Here is a 20,087-nt window from a genome sequence, read left to right as displayed (position 1 = left end):
ACGGAATAAACTCACGTTTGAAACAAGATGCACTTTTTGTACATAAAAGGCTGCTGCTTTTATTTTTCATTTTCTCTTTTGTTTAATCATCAATCAACACAAAATAACAACATGGTCTTTCTTTCTCGCGCTGTATCTAGCAGTAAGTGATTATGCTGACATTTCAATGTGCATTCATTCACAGTAAGTGGCACGCATAGATCAACCTCAAAATGATCAAACAGATCATGATGATGCTACTGAAACTACAATCTATGGTACTCGCTGGGCATCAAGAGATATACCAAGGTATGTTGCAATTTACCGCAAACAGTAGATAAATGCACTCACACCCTAGCTCTCCATTGTGTCAGATATGAAATGCCAGATGTAAGTTCGCATGGTAAACAAAGTTAAGGTTAGACCTAACCATTTCTGTATGTAGGAGGAAATGCCAGCCAGTAAAAGCCAAATGAGTGCATGGATAATCATAATGATGATACTAACATGATATGTATTAGATGTCGCTTATCGTATGATCAAGGATGAGATTGAAGTAAGTCAAGTAGCCTTTTCTTATAGGCACACGTCTAATTCTTCTCCTTAGCTGGACGGAACTCCTGCCTTGAATCTTGCTAGTTTTGTAACCACCTTCATGGAGGATGAAGCTGAGCAATTGATGAAGGAAAACTTGTCCAAGAACTTTATTGACTTTGAAGAGTATCCTCAAACTGCTGAGATTAGTGTGAGTATTCACAGGAGATGCGTACAACAAAAGGGCATACTGACGCCAACGCTCTTCTAGAATCGCTGTGTCAATATCATTGCTCGTCTCTTTCATGCTCCTATGGATAAACCTGAGGCTGAGGCTCTAGGCTGTTCAACGGTAGGCTCTTCTGAGGCTATCATCCTGGCAACATTGGCAATGAAGCGTAGATGGCAAACTGCTAGAAAGGAGAAAGGATTGCCCTACGATAAGCCAAACATGATTATGGGTGCCAATTGTCAAGTGGCATGGCACAAGGCAATGAGGTAAACGATGGGCATGAGCTAATATCACGCAAATGTCTCATATTGCCTCTATAGATATCTGGAAGTTGAATCTCGCGAAGTTCCTTGTACTGAAGACTTGCTTTACATGGACCCCAAGAAGGCTGTTGACTGGGCTGATGAGAATACTATTGGTATTTGTGCCATTTTAGGCTCTACTGTAAGTGCTTAAAGACATTGTTGATATACTGAAACCAACGAACAATGGTAGTACACTGGCCATTATGAAGATGTCAAAACATTGGATTCATTATTGGAAGCCAAATGCAAAGAAAAGGGCTGGGACATTGGTATTCATGTTGACGCTGCCAGGTACATACATTGCATTTGTATACGTAAACTGGCTCATACTCATTCATTTGCTATTGCATAGTGGTGGTTTTGTTGCCCCATTCGTGTATCCTGAGCTTGTTTGGTAAGGCGATAAGAGGCACATTATGAACTTGACTCTTAATATCGATATGTAGGGATTTCCGACTTGAGCGAGTTTATTCCATCAATGTCTCTGGCCACAAGTATGGCCTCACTTATCCTGGTATAGGCTGGGCTTTGTGGAGAAGCAAAAAGTACTTGCCTGAGGATTTGATCTTCAACATCAATTATCTCGGTTCAGATCAGGTACGTTTTTAGCCGTATACATTGGTTTCAACACGATTCACTCACAAGAGCCATAGGCATCATTCACCTTCAACTTTAGTAAAGGCGCTTCCAACATCATTGCACAGTATTATGTTCTTATTCGACTTGGTAAAGTTGGATTCACCCACATCATGAAGAACCTTGTTAGTACTGCTGACTACTTGGCCGACAAGTTGGAAAACACTGGCAAATTTGTCATTCTGAGCGAAAGAGGCGGTAAAGGTGTTCCTCTTGTCGCTTTCCGTCTCAAGGAGAAAAAGCTGTACGACGAGGTAAGTGCACAGTGTGGTTCAAATGCGCAACTTTCGATAACATCTATATTAGTTTGATGTCTCTGCTAAATTACGTGAACGTGGATGGATTGTACCAGCTTACACGATGGCTCATGCAATGGAGCATTTGAAGCTTCTGAGAGTAGTTGTTCGTGAAGATTTCTCTCGTAATCGCTCGGAAATCCTTATTCGTGATATAAATTCTACCATTGCTGCATTGAACCTTTGGGATGAAAAGGAGGCAGAGAATCATCGGTAAGCACAAAATTGAAATCTCAATAGTCAGGCCTTGAATTGACCCTGTTTGATTCTAGTAAATTCCGTAACAGAAGTGCTAGACATAACCACAGATCGAGCTTCAGTCTCGTTCATGGCAAAGTTCAGCCCAACGATAAAGATAGCAAGAGCCACAAAAAGCACGATGCTCCCGGTGTATGCTAAATAGCACAGTTTAATGCTGGTCATTTAATAATAATAAAAAAAAAATGACGTTTCTCCATCTTTCAGTATATGACTCATAGTATAGATACCAAATGTCGCTTCAAAGTGGAAGAGAGCAGTTCAGTGATTAGCTTTCAACAATAGCCAACAAGAATGCTGCATAAAACGAATAATATTTGATTTCGAATGAATGTATTTTATAAACAAGACAGATGCTGGAATGTAATAGAGATGCAATAATAAGTTGACACTGTTTAAGCAGATGTGAAGAGCTTCTTTTCAAATGAATGAAGACCGTGAACACCACCTTCCATTTGAGCAGCGGCAGTTCTCTTTTCAAAGCGAACCTTACCAGCATATACATCCTCATGGAATTGAGTGACAGATTGACAACCAATATCTTGAAGAGAGTGTTGGACACCAGTGATAAGGTAGGAAGCATACTTGCGGACAGAGCCCTTATCAAGCACGTTGCCTACTACACCTTGAGCGACCTTGACAGCATCACCCTCAGAAAAGTAGCGCTTGGTAGCAGCATTGCCATCCTTACCACCAGACCTGTTGTTCATGGCATCAATGGATCCCATACCACGGTAACGCTTGAGACGTTGGCCTTCATGGTAAAAGTAATCACCAGGTGTTTCAGTGGTACCTGCGAGAAGACCACCCATCATGACAGCACTGGCACCCAGAGCCAAAGCCTTGACAATATGGCCCACATTGCCAATACCACCATCCGCAATTGTAGGGACGCCGAAGCGACGACAGAATTCAGAGACACGGTAGACAGCAGTAGCTTGAGGACGACCACAAGCCATGACTTCTTGAGTGATACAAATAGAACCTGAGCCCATACCAATACGAATACCATCAGCACCAGCTTCGATCAAGTTGGCAGCTTGCTCACGGGTCACCACGTTGCCAGCAATGACTTGCAGCTTGGGGTACTTTTCCTTGATGTGGTGAACCATGTCGAGTTGGTAGATGGAGTTACCTTGAGAAGAGTCCAGTACAATGACATCGAGACCAGCGTCCACCAACAAAGCAAGACGATCCTTGTCATCAGGGCGCGTACCAATAGCAGCGCCCACCAGGAGCTGCTTTGAATCAATAGACTTGGAGGCTAATGGGAAGTGAAGGTTCTTGAGAAGGTCAGAGCGAGACAACAGAGACACGAGACGGCCTTCTTGGTCAACAATGGGTAATTTGCCCTTCTTGGAAGAACGAAGGATTTCGTTGGCCTTTTGAAGAGTAACACCCTTCTTGGCAACGACTAAATCCGTGCTCATCACATCCTTGAGCAAGGACTGATCATCTTTATGGAACTGGATATCACGAGCAGTGACGATACCCACCAATTTGCCATTCATGTGTCCGTTTTCTAGTTTGTGTGGACTCGGTTAATTTCAATGTTGCATGAAAAAAAAAACATTCATGCTGTGCTACCTGTGATGGGAATACCGCAAAATCCTCTCTCTTCCTTGATGTGCTTGACCTCAGCGACCGTGTTGGTGGGAGAGAGAACAACGGGATCAACAATGAAGCCATTCTCGAAGGTCTTGACTTTGCGGACCATGTCGGCTTGCGTTTTGGCATCACAGTTGTGGTGAATGATACCAATGCCACCCAGCAACTAGAAAATCGGTTAGCAACACACATCAAATCCACTTTACGCACCCGCACTTACAGCCATGGAGATGGCCATGTCAGTTTCAGTGACAGTGTCCATGGGAGAAGATAGGAATGGGGTTTTGAGTGTAATGTTCTTTGTGATCTTGGAGTCGAGAGAGGCTTTGCTAGCATCGAAATCAATGAAGCCAGGAAGGATCAGAAAATCATTGTAGGTCAAACCACCACTCAATTGCTCGTCCATCAGCGCCTCAATAGCCAAACCATCTCGGTGCTCGTATTCAGATAGATATTGGCTGGCTTTTGAACAATCCAAGGCTGACATGTTTGGGTGTTACTATTGTTGATAAAGAAGAAAGAAAAAGAAGGATGCTGATCACTGCATTATTTTTATAGCTCGAGGGAAAATTTTTTTTTTATTCACAAAAGGTTTCAGTTTACTTCTTTCCACCCTTCTTGGTGGGCTTTTTGCTTGCCTTGACTAGTTTAAACTTTTTGCCATCGTTCTTGGTGGCACGCGTACCTTCTAATCTCTTGGGGCTAGGTATCAGCTTGCCGGATTTGCCAGAAGGTTTGCGGTTCTGAGCATTGTTCTTCTTGCCCTTCTTCTTGACATCTCTGGTACCACCTTCAGATACGGGTATCTTGCAACGTTGAATACGAATCTTGGTTTTGTTGCGGAATTTCTTGTCTGTTAATGCTAATGCAGCATCCACACATTCACGGTCTTTGAACTGCACATAGCCGAATCCCTTGCCAACATTTGTCTTTGCATCTCTGACGGTTCTCACACTTTCAATGTCTCCACAATCCTTGAAAAACTCCCAAAGCTCCTCGTCTTCTGTGTCGAATGGTAATCCGCCCAAGAATACGGATCTCTTGCGGTCATGCTGCTTGTCGTTGGAGGCTCCATCCACACGCAAATGCTTGTCCATAAACACAACACCGTTCAATTTGCAAGCCTTGTCTGCTGATGCCTTTTCCTTAAAGACAATGTAGGCGTTCAAAACATCACGGGATTCGTGAAGCTTGCGAGCAAGAAATGCTGATTTACGGTCCATGGGCTGTGAGAAGGCTACTGATCTGAAACGAATTGACTCGATCTTTCCACATTCTTTGAATCTTGCTTCCAGTTGCTTATAACCCTCCTACATCAGCGTCTCAGTGAACCAGTTCCAAACATGCGTTTATCTCCGGGTCGTACCTTTTCAATGCATTCGACAGGCAAATTACCGACAAAGATGGTTCTCAACTCTTTCTCGGCCAATTCTTCAACGGTCAGCACCTTCTTGGCCTTCTTCTTTGTCTCTGCTTCCAATTCTTCAGCTTTTCTCTATAGGGTGGCAATAAGCGATAAGTGTGTGATCACAGAGCATTCACCAAATCCAAAATACCTTGTTTGTGGCAGCAACTAGTTCTCTAGCCTTCTTGAAACCCAAGAATGCTTTGTTGGCTTCCTTCTTTCCTTGGCTCTTTGTCTTTTTGGTTACATTAGCAACGACTTCCTCGGTCAAGATGGGCTTGACAGCAATTTCACTTTTACCAGCCTACATATCCTTGATTGTCAGCATGTGGATGCAATCCAGACATCTCTCTGATATACTTACGGAATTCTTGAACAGATCATCTAAATGACTATCGACTTTGGGTTGAGTTGACAACAAACCGCTCATGATGTTCTAGTTTATAAACTCAAATGGGATAAAAAGAACTGATTCCCTTCCGGGATTGTCATGCTCTTTCAATATTTCAATTGACAGGAAAGAAAAAAAAATTAATACGGTCACTACTGAATGGGAGATGTGAGATGTGGCTTACAGTGTCAATGGCATGCTTGATATCATGCTATGTTGCATACACTGCTAGGCTTTTCTTGCTATTACCTAAAATATATGCCGTCGGTTGGATAAAGTTATGTATTCAATGAATCATAGATTTGGCTTTGCTGAGGCACTTGAAGGCCCTTCATCCAGGGGATAAGAAGTGTGGATCGAAACGTTTTTTTTTTTTTTTTTTTCTCGTCATGTATGAATTGTAGTAAGCAAACCTGGAGAGCACTATGCCGCCAAAATTCATCGCTATTGCCGTACTTTAGAAGCTGTATCATGATTGTTAGATCTAGGGGCAAGAATCTCTTCAAACATCCGCAATTCCTCATAGTAATGCAAGGTTGGCTATTGCAGCGCCATATAGGCTTTTATCCCTGACCTAATACATTCAGATGATACCGTCTTTAGGACAATGCGTTATGCATATCTTGCCAAGATTGAGCGATTGATATTATTAGGAGAGAATTTACTATTGGCTTAAGCAAAAACTGATTTGACGCTGGAAATTTACCAAGCTATTACACAATATTCAAAATTCGAATTAGTTGTTCAACTATTCTTTTTCTATCCTACTTGCTATTCAAAAAAAAACATATGACAGATTACTCGTTGCCTTCAGAACTGTGGATGAAAGCGTTCTTGTGTGTGGATTCAATGAAAGATCTACAGCAATGCGCCTTGATTTGCACCAAATGGAAGCAGATGGCAGAATCTCACATTTTCTCAAGAAACATCATGGTCAAGGGAAGTTTGCAAACACGAACACTGCAAATGTACCTTATTCGTCACATTGAAAAGAGATGTGCTTTGAAACATATCACGCTTGGCCGTCAAGACCATTTTACTCTAGACATGAAGTATCTAATGCCTGTAGCTATCATCCCATCATTGGAGACATTGGAAGGAACCATCTTGGATGATCAGTTTTTTATCATATTGTTGGAAACCATTGAAAACGGCCAAACAGAATTAATGCTCAAGATTATACCCTCTGCATTGACATACAGTAATACATACGATGCCATTCTTTATCAATTGAAAGAATCACTGGAAGAAGTGCAATTGAATTTTAAGAAATATACAGCAAATACATGGACCACTCTTTACAATTTAGAGCAGATCACCACATTTACGATCATTAAATATTCTATCAAACATTCACACCATCTTGCAAATCGATAGAATACTAACAAAATGCAACCATTTAGAGATGCTCACTATCCATTTGTCATTAGTATCTGGAACGGGCAGAGACAGAGATTTTGTAGCTTGGGTAGCACAAGATGTGGACAGAAATTCTGGCCTCACCACTCTCAAAGTTAGATTTGGCAAAGTCTATGATATCCGATTGATGGATTATTTGACGCACAAGTACCCAAACCTTGAAACAATTGTAGTTGAGAGAATGCCACAAGACGTTTGGAAGACATATAATACAGCAGAGCTGGTATTAGACATGGATGAGATCCCTGCATTGCTGAAGAAGATGGAAACTGTACACACTTATGCCTTGCAATGCATTATTTCAGAGATTGAAGCAACACAGTTGCTCCCATTGTTGAAGCTTTGTGGCTATAACGCATGTTTCGGACGCCAAAGAGCAGTTAATAGCTTTACAACAAAGGAATTGCACGTCAGTTCTGGCCATGCTATTATCGCAAGTGAAATTTGTGGAGCTGTAAAGATTCCCGCTACGTTATACATGGCTTAGATTCTACCTTTTTATAAACTAGCCGATCTATCTCGCCGAAGACATTTTAAATCAGAGATAATAAAAATCTTGTATATCAAGTAGATTTTAAATAATTTATTATTAGCTAGTAAAAGAAAAAAAGAAAGGTTATATTAGAGCCATCAGGAGGAGGAGAGGAGGTATTTCCCTCAGCATCCTTTTTGCTTACGCTGACATCGAACGAAGCCTATTGTTGAGACGATATGAAAGAAAATTCAAGTTTTATACATCATTTGCGCATCACAATCGCCATTTTCTGATAATAGAATTGCCATACCATTCACTGTTGCTGATGCTCTTAATAAGATGGCGACATAAAGCTGGTTATGTGTAGATACAGAGCTTGTGTAAGATCTACAGCGACTTTTTTGAGATATTGTCATTGTAAAAGACGCCTTTATTATGATACAAAGCTCCTCAAAAAAGTATTTGTGCTAAGCAATTGCCCTTTCAATTCCATGATCCCTATTGAATCAGCACTGCAATCATCACTGTCATCAACAGAAAGGCATTTAGGTCAACCGGCAGCAATGCCGCCGCCAAAATCAATTGAAGCTCAGTTTATTTTTTCTGCTCAAGATTGGACAAATTTTGTCTTTTGTCGACTTCTTTAATCTATTCTATGGTATTCGACTATATAAACTGTAATAATCGTCTTCTGCTTCCTAATACATTCTTGGAGTACTTTTCAAGGCGCTTCCAATAGTATTAAGTAAAATAGATGTTTTGAATAAACTTATTGAGCAATTACAGAAAATATGAAATAAGGCTTTAGGCCAAAATGTCAAAATTTTGTATACAAAGACCTCATAAAAGTGGTTTCAGAGGTTGCTTTGGATTGGGAGAAAGATTTTGATCCAATACATATCATAGTAAAAGTCTTCATTTTCAAGGTGAAAAATGCGATCGTTTAATTTTCGTCAAAAACCATGAGGGGTACCTCATCAAAAATATTGAAAATCAAACAATCGCGTTTTCGACCCCCAGAATGAAGACTTTTACTAAGGCATATATTAGATCAACCTGTTTATCTTGATCCATATCAGCCCCTGAAACTTTGTTTGTGAAACCTTGCTATATAAAATCTCTACATTTTGGCAGAAAACATCACTTCACATTTTTGTAAATTTCTCAATAAAGTTATTCAAAATACCAGTTAGAATTAGCACCATTAGATGCGCCTTGAAGAATACTCCTAAAATGCATTAGGAAGTATGGCAAGATTATTACAACTTCCATAGTCAAATCTGGCAAAATAGGTCGAATTGTATCCAAAAAGTTCAGAAATGAACAAATCGGGAGAGAATATCAAGCGGAATTTCAAATAGATTGGGCTGGCAACAACAGCGATGCCTTCCTTACGAAGACAATGGACGCTTTTGAAGCTAACAAAAAGGGGATTGCGGCACAGAAAGTAATAGAAACTGTCTGGCTGTCTATCTTTAATATTGTTACGCATGCCTTTATTTGATATAAAGGTTTAATCATTTAAAGACCACATTTTATACACCTGACATGTAATCAGATTCCATCAGCTGTCAGATCAAAAGCTAATTGGTATTCTCATCAATAGACTTTTTGTGACTCTACAAAAACATGGTCTGACAAAAAACTGAAGAATGCATGAAGGGTAAATGCCAGGCCAGGGCCATTTCGAGACGAAAAAAAATTCTGCCCATCCAACATGTTTCGTCGTTTATTCAGTCAACAAAGCATCTTGTTACGCAAAACCGTCCGCAACAAAACACTCACCTTACTCCCCAAAGCTCTAGCACCCACAGCCCTCCAATACACCATGAGCATCAGCGAGATGCCATCGCTACAACAAGTAAATGCTTTTTCTACGACCAGTGCCCTGGAAAGAAACTTCCCCGTCTCCAAAATCGAAAACTACGATTCAAGCACTTACAAAACGCTCGCCTTCTACAAGTTTCATCCCTTGACAAAGCCTGAGTTAGAGGCTCTGAAAGAGAAGCTTTTGGCAGATTTCGGTGAGTTGGGTATCGTTGGCCGTATCTACATTTCAACCGAAGGCATCAATGCTCAAATTGCTTGCCCTGAAGAGTGCTTGCCCAAGCTGCAAGCGTATCATGATGAGTACCTCAAGCCCATGTTTGATGGTGATTTGATGGATCTCAACATTGGCACTGAGCATGGTAAACGGTCTTTCCGAGCCTTGCATGTCCGCATCCGTAAACAGGTACATATATACATGTCAGACCCACAACACATGAAAGCTTACCTTTGCCTGCTCCTTTAGCTAATTGCAGACGGATTGGATTCTAGCACCTATGACTTGAATAATGTACCATCACACTTATCCCCTGCTGAGTGGCATGAAAAGCTGACCACCTACGAAGAAAAGCACGGAAAGAAGCCTATTTTGATTGACATGCGCAACCACTATGAGAGTAAAATCGGCTTTTTTGATGGCGCCATATGCCCAGACGCAGATACCTACAAAGATAGCATCACAGCCATGAATGAAATCTGCGATAACCTTCCTCGCGATCAAGAAATCTTCATGTATTGTACTGGCGGTATTCGATGCACAAAAGCTGGTGCTATTCTTCAATCAGCATCCGGTTTCGACACAGTTCATCTGGTAGAAGGTGGCATCACATCGTACGGTCGCTGGATTGAGCAACAAGAAGACAAGGAGTCTCTGTTTAGAGGAAAGAACTTTACATTTGATGCTCGTATGGGTGAAAAAATCACGGATGAGCTACTCGGTAAATGTCAGTTGTGTGGCGAGCCTTGCAACAGATATCAAAACTGCTCCCATGCGTCCTGCAATATCCTCATGTTGTGCTGTCCCAGCTGTGCCTCTCAATTCTTGAATACATGTGCTCGTCTTCAATGCTATGATACTGTGCATGAATTTATGGACTCCACCCAAGAACACTACCATCCAGCGGGACCTGTCTTGGTAGACGGTGTGCGTGCCTTTACAAAGCAAGGAGAAAAGAACATGGATGCGACATCGGATCGTGTCGTCATTGGCAAGAAGGGTGTGCGTTGTGATCACGAACACACTCGTCGCACGCGTGCCATTGAGGTGTTGGGCGAGCCTGGAGAAGTACTGAAGGAATGGGCCAAGGCTGGCCGAGATCTCCCACCTAGACCTATTACTGAAATCCATGCCTAGATGACCTGAATAAAGTAGACTTTTTTTTTTTTTTTTTTTTTTTTGTACCTGTATTTTTTTTTTTTTCTTGAGCCAACGTAAAATACGAATCAAAGAGTGATAAACCTCTTTTATTCTTTTTTTCTCTTCAATTGAAAAAGATAAAACGATACAAATAGGTATAAAAAAAAACGAAACAGGAGAAAGAGAAAGAAATAAATAATCTACAATGCAACTTAGTTGTGAGGAGTACAACGAGAAATGGGAGCAGCTGGCTCTCCTTCATGCGTCCAGAGACCGATGGTGATATAAGTAGTGTAGAGCATACAGATAGTACCAAAGGTAATGATGGAGATATCAATGGTCTTGTGTTTCCAGTCCTTGGCACAGGCCTTCAAGTGGAAAAGAGGAGGGAACAAGAAGCAAAGAGGAATACAGAACAGGGAACCGATCAAAGAGACAAACTTATCCAGATCGGTGGAACCCAGGATGGCAACCAAGGCGCTGAACAAGACACCAGCAAATCGAAACATGTTCTTTTGCCACTTGATGATGGGATTGTGCTTGCCAGATTTGGAGAAGAGGCCAGTTTCAATGATACGAATGGCAGGGAAGAGTTGCAATGGAATCGACAAGCAGATGCCCATAGCGTACAAGCCTTGGATGGTGTTGACAAGGGGCGAGACAGGCAAGTTGAGCAAGATGACAGTTTGAACCTTATCACCAAAGGCAAGGTAAGAGAGGAGACCGATGGAGATGAAGAGTAATGTGATGAACAGCATGGTCCAGGACAGGACCTTGGGGAACTTTTTAGGTTCCTTCATGGATTCAGTGATGGGGATGATCAAACCAACGCCTTCAAAGGTGAACACAGCGGTACCAATGAACATGGGGAACGAGGATGTATTCACAAACCATTCTACCTTGCCGATACCTTCCACAGCCAGCATGAGGAAATCATAGTAATACAAATAAACCAAGCCGATCAGAATAAAGGCATCGGCAATCAATGCGAAAACAGACAGTTTTTGGATCTTTCTTATCATAGCCAATGGCACAAAGATGGCAATCTGGACCAAAATCAGGTAATACAAAGGAATATCGGTTTCACAGTGCGAGATGGCTTCAACCAAGGCTTGTAGACTCTGTGCGACAAAGACCATGTAGGCACACACAAAACCGATCTGTCAATGTTATACACAAGTATACCCAATTAGAATCGCCATGACGACATGATGTTTCTTTGTCTTACCTGAGATGTGGTAATGGCAACAAGGACCAGCATTCTCATATGCTTACCAAACAACACACCGCCGATATCAGCAAACGAGGCAGGCACAACGGATCTCGTCTTGACGAGCAGCAAGAAACAGTAGAGAGAAATGCTGGCAATGAACGTCAAAAAGAGTGTGGAGAAGAGCAAACCACCGTTGTAGAAGCTAATAGATTGTTATTAGTTTCTCACGATACACTCTCCAAAGGATAACATCATGTAGATCCTCTTTCAACCTCCTCAAACATGGAATACTTACGCCTTGGGTAAAAACATGACACCTAGATAGCAAGGTATTTAGTTTTTTTTTTTTTTTTACGCATCTTTCAAACCAAATCATCCCACATCTGGTAGTTACCTGTGCCAATGAACGATTTCAGCAACAAAAACACAGCTTTAGTTGGAGAAGCAGTGCCCTCCACAGCATTTGCTCTTGCTTGACGAAGCAAAGCAGTGCGTTCATCAGATCCCTCGGCCAAATCTTCTTCATCATCACTACTCATGCCTTCATCATCACTCAAATCTTCGCCACCAAAATGACCGTACATGGCCAAGAAGTCTACAAAAGAATGTGTGATCCAGCCAGGTGGTTTTTTTCCCTTCTTGACAGCACGATCAATGACATAATGGCGTCTGAATCCTCCTGGATCTTTAAGGTTTACCAAAGCAGGATCAGAAGGTTCGTGGCGTGCAACCATCACAGACTTGGATCGCTTCATTTTGGCTTTACGTTCTTGATCTTCAGTCCATTTATAGATGTCATGCGTAATAGCACCTCCAGGCAATTGGTGGACATTTGAAATAAGGTCCTCGTCTTCATTGTCGCTGTTGTCTTCTCTCCCACGGTGACTATGACGACTAGCAACACTACGACGAGAGGGCGAGGAAGCATTGAGGTATTGGTTGTGAGAGGAAAGAGAGCCAGAAGGAGAAGTGGAAACCAAATGGCGTTTGACGGCTTTAGCGACTTCTTCATCAGGCATATCGACCGAGTGATTATCGCCAAAGGGTGAATGAGGTCTGTTGACAGAGAGGAAATCACTGTTATTTGTGCCATAGTGGGAGTTGGAGTGAGTGTTACGAGCAGGCGAAGTACCGAAATGATGGTGGGAAGGCATGGGAGAGGAGCTCAATCTTGCAGTAGATTCAGCTCTGTCAAAGGATCCAGCCAGTACATTTTCATTGATATGGGACGATGCGTTATCAGGTGAGTCTCTAGATCCTCTTTTTGCGTTCACTGGAAGTGGACTCGACATTTTTTGATTGGAAAAAAAAAAAGAAGAGAGGTGGTTGTGCGAAAAACATTTTTTTTTTCGTAGATTTTAAAACTTTCGGGGGGATGAGTGGCCTTTCGCAACAAACACCCGAGAACATTTTGATTTGCCGTGGCAAAAGTGTGGATCCGCACTGTTGTGCTACAGCCATCCATAAAAGTAACCTTGTTACTGAAATCACAGTCGTTGTCATGGCGCCTGTTTCTGCCGGTTTGCACCCTGAAACTGTATGCTACATAGGCTACTCGGTTATGTCAGTCAGTATCGAATGTGATTCACATTCAAGAATCAGAAATCTTGAACTCAGCGCTTTGTTGCCGGTCAGTCCGGTAAACAACATGGAGGCATTTTACCTCATCCGCTTCGATCAAGGAACGAATTCATGAACGCATAGTGAACAACTGCATGAAACGCAAGCATGAAAGCACGACATTCGAATGAAAATGAGAGGTTTATTTGACTTGTAAGAATGTAATGTATAGGTATCGCAAGTATTATGTCATAATTTACTTTCTCTCAGTAGCAAGGTACTTTTTGAGATTAGGTCTGTTCTCAATAGCATGAATGAAAGCAGACAAGTGGGGCTGAGAGGCAGCATCAATAGCAGAGCCATCATCTTCAATCATATGGTAGAGGGCGAAATCAGCATAAGAGATCTTGTCACCAAGCAAGTAAGGTCCTTCAGTGTCAGACAAGATTTCTTCAAAGGCCTTAAAGTTGTTGACAGCATGCGTCTCCTTGTAGGCCTTTAATTGATCTTCAGTGCCGAAGAGACCAGAAGCCCAACGGAAAGCCCAATCCATGATCATATCAGTGTAAGCATCCAACAATTGGACCTCCTTTTCATTGCTACCTTCGTATTGACCAAGCTTGTGAGAGAGGAAACGCATGATAGGCACAGTCTTGCCATAGTATTCACCATCCACGGTAATGTAAGGCATGGTAGGAGCACGCACCTTGTCAGCGATCAATTGTTGCTTGAGTTCCTTCCATTCATCAGCAGTGTGTCTGAGGTATTCAAAATCAACACCAGCATCCTCCAAGAGCAAACGGACAAACTCACCACGGCCCATTGTGGCTATAAGCATCAAGTGATTTGATTAGTAAACATGCTGCCATTGTGCGTCGTATCGCGCAATACTTACTGGAACCCTTGACCACGGTAAAATAATGAAGCTTGATGTTTTTGAGATCAGAAGTAGCTGAGGCCATTGTTGTTTACTAGTGTTTGGTATTCAAGAAAGAGAAATGTAGGTAAAGACGATAGACGGCCTCAATAGAACTTCTTTATATACCATTCAGAATTTAAATCAAGATGCATTGATTATTAATTCAATGACTTGCGTTGCGTTTGTTATGCAACATGCGTGTCGCGTTCCCAGGCTACACAGAATTAGAATGAATGGGGTATGTTGACAGCGTATGATACTACATGTTGTATAGAAACAATAGTAAAATAAACTTCAATCTTAGCATAGCATCCTCTGTCTGATAGTAAAGCTGACACCTTACATTGCGTTTGATCAATAGCCATCAAGATCTTCTACTACCCTAAATACAAACTGCGATATTTCAATGGCACCTGGCTTACTAATTCGTTTTTCAGGGGCAACAACATGACAAATTCCGTCAAGTGACATTTTTTTCTTCTAGAAGGATTTTTTTTTTTTTTTTTTTTTTATTTACATGTAGCTTTGGTATACGGGCATTAAAGCAAAGGTGAAAAAGACAATCCATGAAACAAACAGCCAAAAGCAAAAGACACCGAGAAACCAGTACGTCTTTGAATCTCGCAACCTGGATCCAATCATGTTGAGAGCGTTCATCTTTTCCCTGTTGACTTGCTCCAATTGATCTTGCGCGGCGTGAAGGTAAAGCGTCTTTTCGTCCTCTTCCTTGGTTTGCACTAGTTCAAGACGACGCTCGCGCTCCTTTTTGTTGGCCTGCAACCAGCCAGAGAGCATGTTTCTATCCATCAGCCAAAAGATACACACCACTAATGTCGATAGTCCAGCCATCGACACGTACAAGATCATGACGCCATCGTATTCTGACTGGAGATCAGTGATGTCGTCGTGAGGGTCGCCATCGTGGTACGTCAAATCCTGCACGTAGCCCACCAGGACAGAGACAATGGTGGTACCAATGTTGTTGGCACATTTGTGAAGGCCCATGCCAGTGCCTGCTAGTTCATGAGGCAGTAACAACGATGTGGAGCTGAGCACAGAAACAGGGCCCAAAGCAAGGGCGAATGAAAAGATGATCATGCCAACGGCAGGAGTGACCCAAGTGTATGCCAAAAGGATCATGGATGTGATCAGGATCAATGTTGCAAAGAATACTAGATAATATGCGTGATGAGACAATGCCACCTCATCCCGGCTATGTACTTACAACTCGTGATGCGTCTACCATATCTATGAACCACAATGCCCATGACTGGAGCGACTACGATGGGTACAACCTGAGTCAAACTACTTTGATACTATGCGATGTCAAGTGAGTCTACATGTTGATTTTAACGTGGATTGATCGCACTACTTACACCAGCCATGACGCTCGTTGTGTTGTATCTGAACTCTACATATTCACTGTACATGGACATTAGCTCATCCAGTGTGCTATAAAAAGACGGTCTACGTACGTTGCAACATCATCAAAACTACTCAACACACTCGACATGGTCAGCTGGATCCATGGAATCATCCAAAAGGTGCTTGGAATATAAAGCAGAATAGAGTAGGACCATTTGAATGAACTACTCTTGTGTGCTGTGTGTTGCGATTGTGGATGCTGGCTGGACAAGTCGTCGGCTGAAATCTGCTCATTGTGGTGATGGGCCTTTTTTTCATCTTGATCTTTATCTTTACACTGTTGCGCATTGAATTCGTTCTTGTAAGAGCCTTCGTACCTGACAATCTCTTTTCCCCAAATCGTAGCTAATCCCTTTCTCCACATGACGATCCAGTACACCATGTTGATAAAGAAGCCAGATGCACAAAAGAGGGTAGCCACGTGGATGGGCCAAGAGTGATCACCCGTGGCATTCAAGATGGGATAAGCTACCATCTTTGCCGCCCACTTGGTTAGCCGAGCAACACACAGCATAATGCCAATGACAACAGCCAACTCTTTGTCTCGAAACCACCGAGACAGGATGCCTTCCTGCATTGTCACAATCATGCCGCCGCCCAGACCATAAATGATTTGACCTGTCATCATACACGGGTAGCTGTTCAAACTGCCGCCAATGGATACCAACAAACTGCCAATAAAGATGATGCAGCTGACAATGGTCGTGGCTCGGATGGAGCCAAGACTGGAAATGTCATCAATAAAGACACCAGCTAATAGCGGTAAAACGGTGTTGACTAGTGTGACGGATGATAGGAGTATACTAAACTGAGTATTATTGATTTGCATTGACTAGAATAGAGAGAGCGATTAATACTCAAATCAAGGCACACACACACGCACACACAGGCAGGGCAAAACGGATAAGCAGAGAATTCCGTTACAGACAGACATCACAGAGTGACACAACTTGACTTACATGCTTTAGTACTGTTTTCAATGTACCCATCGTTGCTTCCAGGTAATGACAGCCCACTGTTATATTTGCTGTTAATACGCTGCATCCTCTGTATACAAACAAGCCATATACCTGGCAAAGACAGCATGCACAGCAAGACCAATGCCTTCATTCGCCATGATGATGTGAGGGTATGTGTGGTATGTTCTGTAGTGTAGATGGACTCCAGAATCGATCTTTGTCGAGAGGATGATGAAGTAGTGTTCTCAATGTAGTTTAAATTGGAGTCCATTGCAGTCGCATTTGAAGGAAAGAGATCGTCGTGAGCTGTATTGACAATGGGCGCAGCATGTTGTGGTGGATGCTCGGCTGCTGCTACAGTGGTAGATGGCATGGGAGTGTTGGAGGACATGGCTACTATGATTACAACATGTACCAAGAAAAAAAAATGGGAAAAGAGAGAAAAGAAGCAGTTTTTCTACATTGATCGAAAAGAATGACCTGTTTTGCCTAATGAATTTAGAAGCGTAAGAAAGGTTTAATGTTTGACGAATTGGCATCAAACCATCTTTTCATGGACTTTTAAATTGAAATGAAGTTCGGTAAAATGGGAACTCAAATAGGCTTGGGATCGTCATTGTTGTGTGAAACTAAGCTGCTGCTTGGGTGGATGGCATACACACGGAAATGTCTATACGCTACTGTACAGTTACAGACACAGATCTGTCAAGAGATCGACATGATGTAGTCTTGACCTCAATTACAATCTACATCTCATTGACCCGAGCATGGAACATGTATGACCGTTGCTCCACTGTGCCTGGTATAAGCAGAATCATCATATGCTGAATTCCTAATGATCCCATCATGATTGCCATTCAAGCGCCAAGCAGGGGTTGTAGACTGATGGATCCAATTTCACGTTTGGAATGCTTTTCTAATGTGTACAAACATTGGCGCTTCAAAGAGTCCATTGATCATTAGAATTGGATGTGATTGAAATCCATACATAGGGCACAGACACCCATCTCGGACATGACCAATCGTGCGTACCTAAATCATCCAGTGGAGTCAGAGGATGAGCAGTGTTGAGAGAATTCAGGAGCATGAGAGATCGACCGGGTTCGTGGCGATCATCTGAATGGACTCGAGAGACCCTACTCGCCCGAAACAAGCAGTGCACATCTTGTAAAAAAAAAAATGTGCTATTTAAGGATAAATTCGACTGAATAGAAAGCGGCTAAATGTCCACGTTTTCACTGGCTTAAAGATCTACTTTGAGAAAGAGTTACAGTAAGCGAACTGAAGCAGATTTCAAGCGGCTAAATGGGGCAATGCAAGATTTTGATGCTTTTCTGTTCAACGCATGTAGGATTATGGGTAGATGAATGCACATATTTACAGCAAAATGGCCAATCCATATAATGAAGCAAGTTAGAAGAAGCTGTTGAAACTCCTGAATACAAAATTAATTCAATCTCGCCTTTATTAATTGAGGGAATTGAGAGGAGGGGTTTGATCAAGTGCAGTGCAATTTTTCTTTTTCTGTATTTCTTTCACCTTTTCACAACCAAAGCTATGGTAGCATTCAGTGTACTGGCACTTTTCGCTGGTGTTGTAACAACAGCAGCTGCATCAAGTATAAAGAATCTCGTAGTATTTGGCGACTCAAATTCGGGTAAGTCCATATTGAGAAGAATCATGCCAGTGCGTCTTGGTTAACCATGATACGCAGATGTTGGAAACAGCCAGCGTTGGTCAAATGGACCTGTATGGAGCGAATACCTGGCAGTTGGATGGAACGCATCATTGTATAGTTTTGCTTATAGTGGATCTGTGTGCGATACTGGCATGTACAACTCGATTGCCAAGGAAGACAGAGTGCCAAGTCTCAGAGATCAACTGGAAGCCTACTACAATCTCAACTTGAATCTGAAACCTGAGGAAACTGTGTATGCCTTCTGGTTTGGCGTACAAGATGTATTTGAAATGTCCAAAAGACACGGTAACTACTCTAAAGGGATTGTTTGTTATTGCGTAGTAAAATGGACACTAACAAATCCATCCTCCAGGTCGTCAAGAACCTGATTATAAGGCTATCACAGACTGTATTGGACAACAACTGGTAAATGAGAGAGACTGAATACACAACGTCATGAGACTGACGAGAGAGCATGAATATAGAGAGCATCTCGTAAGGTATTCTTGTCTGACAGATACCTCGTATTGAATGTGCCTCCTTTGGGACAAATGCCATACTATCAAGAGAGCAATGTTGCTGCAAATAGAAGTCAAGCATCTGTTGATATCAACCGTGCTTTGGAGAAGGATGTGGGCAATCTTAACAAGCATCATCATGCTTTAGAGATGGACTATGTGGATATTCATTCGCTGGTCAGTGATATATCAGTCGATCCCACTGTGTTTGCTTTCCAAAATCCCAATGCTTCCTACTTGGATACGTGCTATGATAACGCCCAATGCAAGCTAAAAGAGTCGGATTACATTTGGTGGGACAAGACTCATTTCACGACAGGTAATGTTTCCATGTAGGCTAATGTAACACACACTCATATACACAAACAAAATAGCATTCCACAAATCGATTGCCAAGAGCATTATTGAAGCCGAATCATATACACCCAAAGTGACACTTACAAAAGAGATTGAAAAGCAGTTAGACGACCCCAAGTCCCAATTCCACAGCAAGACCTATGCAGCACCTCCCTTCAAGGGCCTCATGGATGACAAGGCCAAGCAGTACGATCTTGAGAAATCACAGACTACGATAGAGCCACAACAACCCCCATTGGAAGACGATAGAGCCGATTTTGAGACAAAGGATGCTACATTGGTGCCATCCAAAGAGAATGGTCATGCCTTTGTCGGATTGTTCGTTTTTGTGCTCGTGATTGTTGGTATAATTGTCTGGATCAAATTCCCCACTTGCTCTTTGTTTGCTTGGGTCAGAGCCAAGTTTGCTGCTGTGAGTGGAGGCAGAGATCGCGGTAAATTCACACCTGTTAGAAATGAAGATGAAGCCTAAGATATCCCCCCTCCCACTCCCTTTTGTATATATAAACATTTGAAAATGATCCAGACTTGCGTGGATCATCATATAAAAACTTGACTGGTACTACCACAACCCAATGAGCTTATTTTACGTGCGTGCGTGCATGTGTGTGTGTGTGTGTGTTGAGAGCAAGTAGGGTTGTGAACAGGTTTCAAGCATTTAGCATGCTCATCGTTACAAACTGTCCCAATTTTCATTCATTCAATCTGCTCACGCGCCTGTAGAAAATGTTGCCGT

At 42.2% G+C, this 20,087-nt stretch overlaps 10 protein-coding genes across 10 annotated transcripts; 5 read left to right on the top strand and 5 right to left on the bottom strand.

Annotated features, from left to right (window-relative positions):
• Positions 1 to 111: 111 nt before the first annotated feature.
• On the top strand, positions 112 to 2,381 carry PST1_2 (protoplasts-secreted; the record flags this gene model as incomplete). Its single annotated transcript, XM_064826985.1, has 14 exons — positions 112 to 142; positions 201 to 288; positions 354 to 369; positions 425 to 440; positions 501 to 535; positions 587 to 724; positions 785 to 1,011; positions 1,066 to 1,189; positions 1,241 to 1,341; positions 1,403 to 1,444; positions 1,497 to 1,647; positions 1,704 to 1,940; positions 1,993 to 2,195; positions 2,255 to 2,381. The coding sequence occupies 14 exons, from the start codon at positions 112 to 114 to the stop codon at positions 2,379 to 2,381; spliced, it is 1,536 nt and encodes a 511-aa protein (XP_064676042.1).
• A 254-nt stretch (positions 2,382 to 2,635) lies between these two features.
• Positions 2,636 to 4,335, bottom strand: ATC70_007726 (uncharacterized protein; the record flags this gene model as incomplete). Its single annotated transcript, XM_064826984.1, has 3 exons — positions 2,636 to 3,762; positions 3,828 to 4,014; positions 4,069 to 4,335. The coding sequence occupies 3 exons, from the start codon at positions 4,333 to 4,335 to the stop codon at positions 2,636 to 2,638; spliced, it is 1,581 nt and encodes a 526-aa protein (XP_064676041.1).
• A 112-nt stretch (positions 4,336 to 4,447) lies between these two features.
• PHO91_2 (low-affinity phosphate transporter) lies at positions 4,448 to 5,683 on the bottom strand (the record flags this gene model as incomplete). The annotated part of the gene is made up of 4 exons (XM_064826983.1): positions 4,448 to 5,158; positions 5,215 to 5,343; positions 5,405 to 5,557; positions 5,618 to 5,683. The coding sequence occupies 4 exons, from the start codon at positions 5,681 to 5,683 to the stop codon at positions 4,448 to 4,450; spliced, it is 1,059 nt and encodes a 352-aa protein (XP_064676040.1).
• Positions 5,684 to 6,433: 750 nt separating this feature from the next.
• ATC70_007724 (uncharacterized protein) lies at positions 6,434 to 7,021 on the top strand (the record flags this gene model as incomplete). The annotated part of the gene is made up of 1 exon (XM_064826982.1): positions 6,434 to 7,021. One exon carries the CDS (start codon positions 6,434 to 6,436, stop codon positions 7,019 to 7,021), a length of 588 nt encoding a protein of 195 aa, XP_064676039.1.
• Positions 7,022 to 7,049: 28 nt separating this feature from the next.
• ATC70_007723 (uncharacterized protein) lies at positions 7,050 to 7,550 on the top strand (the record flags this gene model as incomplete). The annotated part of the gene is made up of 1 exon (XM_064826981.1): positions 7,050 to 7,550. One exon carries the CDS (start codon positions 7,050 to 7,052, stop codon positions 7,548 to 7,550), a length of 501 nt encoding a protein of 166 aa, XP_064676038.1.
• Positions 7,551 to 9,255: 1,705 nt separating this feature from the next.
• Positions 9,256 to 10,719, top strand: ATC70_007722 (uncharacterized protein; the record flags this gene model as incomplete). Its single annotated transcript, XM_064826980.1, has 2 exons — positions 9,256 to 9,771; positions 9,832 to 10,719. The coding sequence occupies 2 exons, from the start codon at positions 9,256 to 9,258 to the stop codon at positions 10,717 to 10,719; spliced, it is 1,404 nt and encodes a 467-aa protein (XP_064676037.1).
• Positions 10,720 to 10,934: 215 nt separating this feature from the next.
• On the bottom strand, positions 10,935 to 13,227 carry ATC70_007721 (uncharacterized protein; the record flags this gene model as incomplete). The annotated part of the gene is made up of 4 exons (XM_064826979.1): positions 10,935 to 11,882; positions 11,951 to 12,137; positions 12,231 to 12,252; positions 12,330 to 13,227. 4 exons carry the CDS (start codon positions 13,225 to 13,227, stop codon positions 10,935 to 10,937), a joined length of 2,055 nt encoding a protein of 684 aa, XP_064676036.1.
• Positions 13,228 to 13,751: 524 nt separating this feature from the next.
• Positions 13,752 to 14,457, bottom strand: ATC70_007720 (uncharacterized protein; the record flags this gene model as incomplete). The annotated part of the gene is made up of 2 exons (XM_064826978.1): positions 13,752 to 14,323; positions 14,391 to 14,457. 2 exons carry the CDS (start codon positions 14,455 to 14,457, stop codon positions 13,752 to 13,754), a joined length of 639 nt encoding a protein of 212 aa, XP_064676035.1.
• A 470-nt stretch (positions 14,458 to 14,927) lies between these two features.
• ATC70_007719 (uncharacterized protein) lies at positions 14,928 to 17,189 on the bottom strand (the record flags this gene model as incomplete). The annotated part of the gene is made up of 6 exons (XM_064826977.1): positions 14,928 to 15,586; positions 15,640 to 15,730; positions 15,791 to 15,836; positions 15,890 to 16,671; positions 16,799 to 16,854; positions 16,910 to 17,189. The coding sequence occupies 6 exons, from the start codon at positions 17,187 to 17,189 to the stop codon at positions 14,928 to 14,930; spliced, it is 1,914 nt and encodes a 637-aa protein (XP_064676034.1).
• Positions 17,190 to 18,355: 1,166 nt separating this feature from the next.
• Positions 18,356 to 19,823, top strand: ATC70_007718 (uncharacterized protein; the record flags this gene model as incomplete). Its single annotated transcript, XM_064826976.1, has 5 exons — positions 18,356 to 18,455; positions 18,513 to 18,782; positions 18,850 to 18,902; positions 18,962 to 19,313; positions 19,369 to 19,823. 5 exons carry the CDS (start codon positions 18,356 to 18,358, stop codon positions 19,821 to 19,823), a joined length of 1,230 nt encoding a protein of 409 aa, XP_064676033.1.
• Between the last annotated feature and the right edge of the window lie 264 nt (positions 19,824 to 20,087).

The sequence above is a fragment of the Mucor velutinosus genome (genome assembly GCF_035048745.1).
Source record: "Mucor velutinosus strain NIH1002 chromosome Unknown tig00001553, whole genome shotgun sequence".
Taxonomy (NCBI): Eukaryota; Fungi; Mucoromycota; class Mucoromycetes; order Mucorales; family Mucoraceae; genus Mucor; species Mucor velutinosus.
Note: the sequence above shows the minus strand (reverse complement) of the source record. Positions and strands in the feature narration are given on the sequence as shown.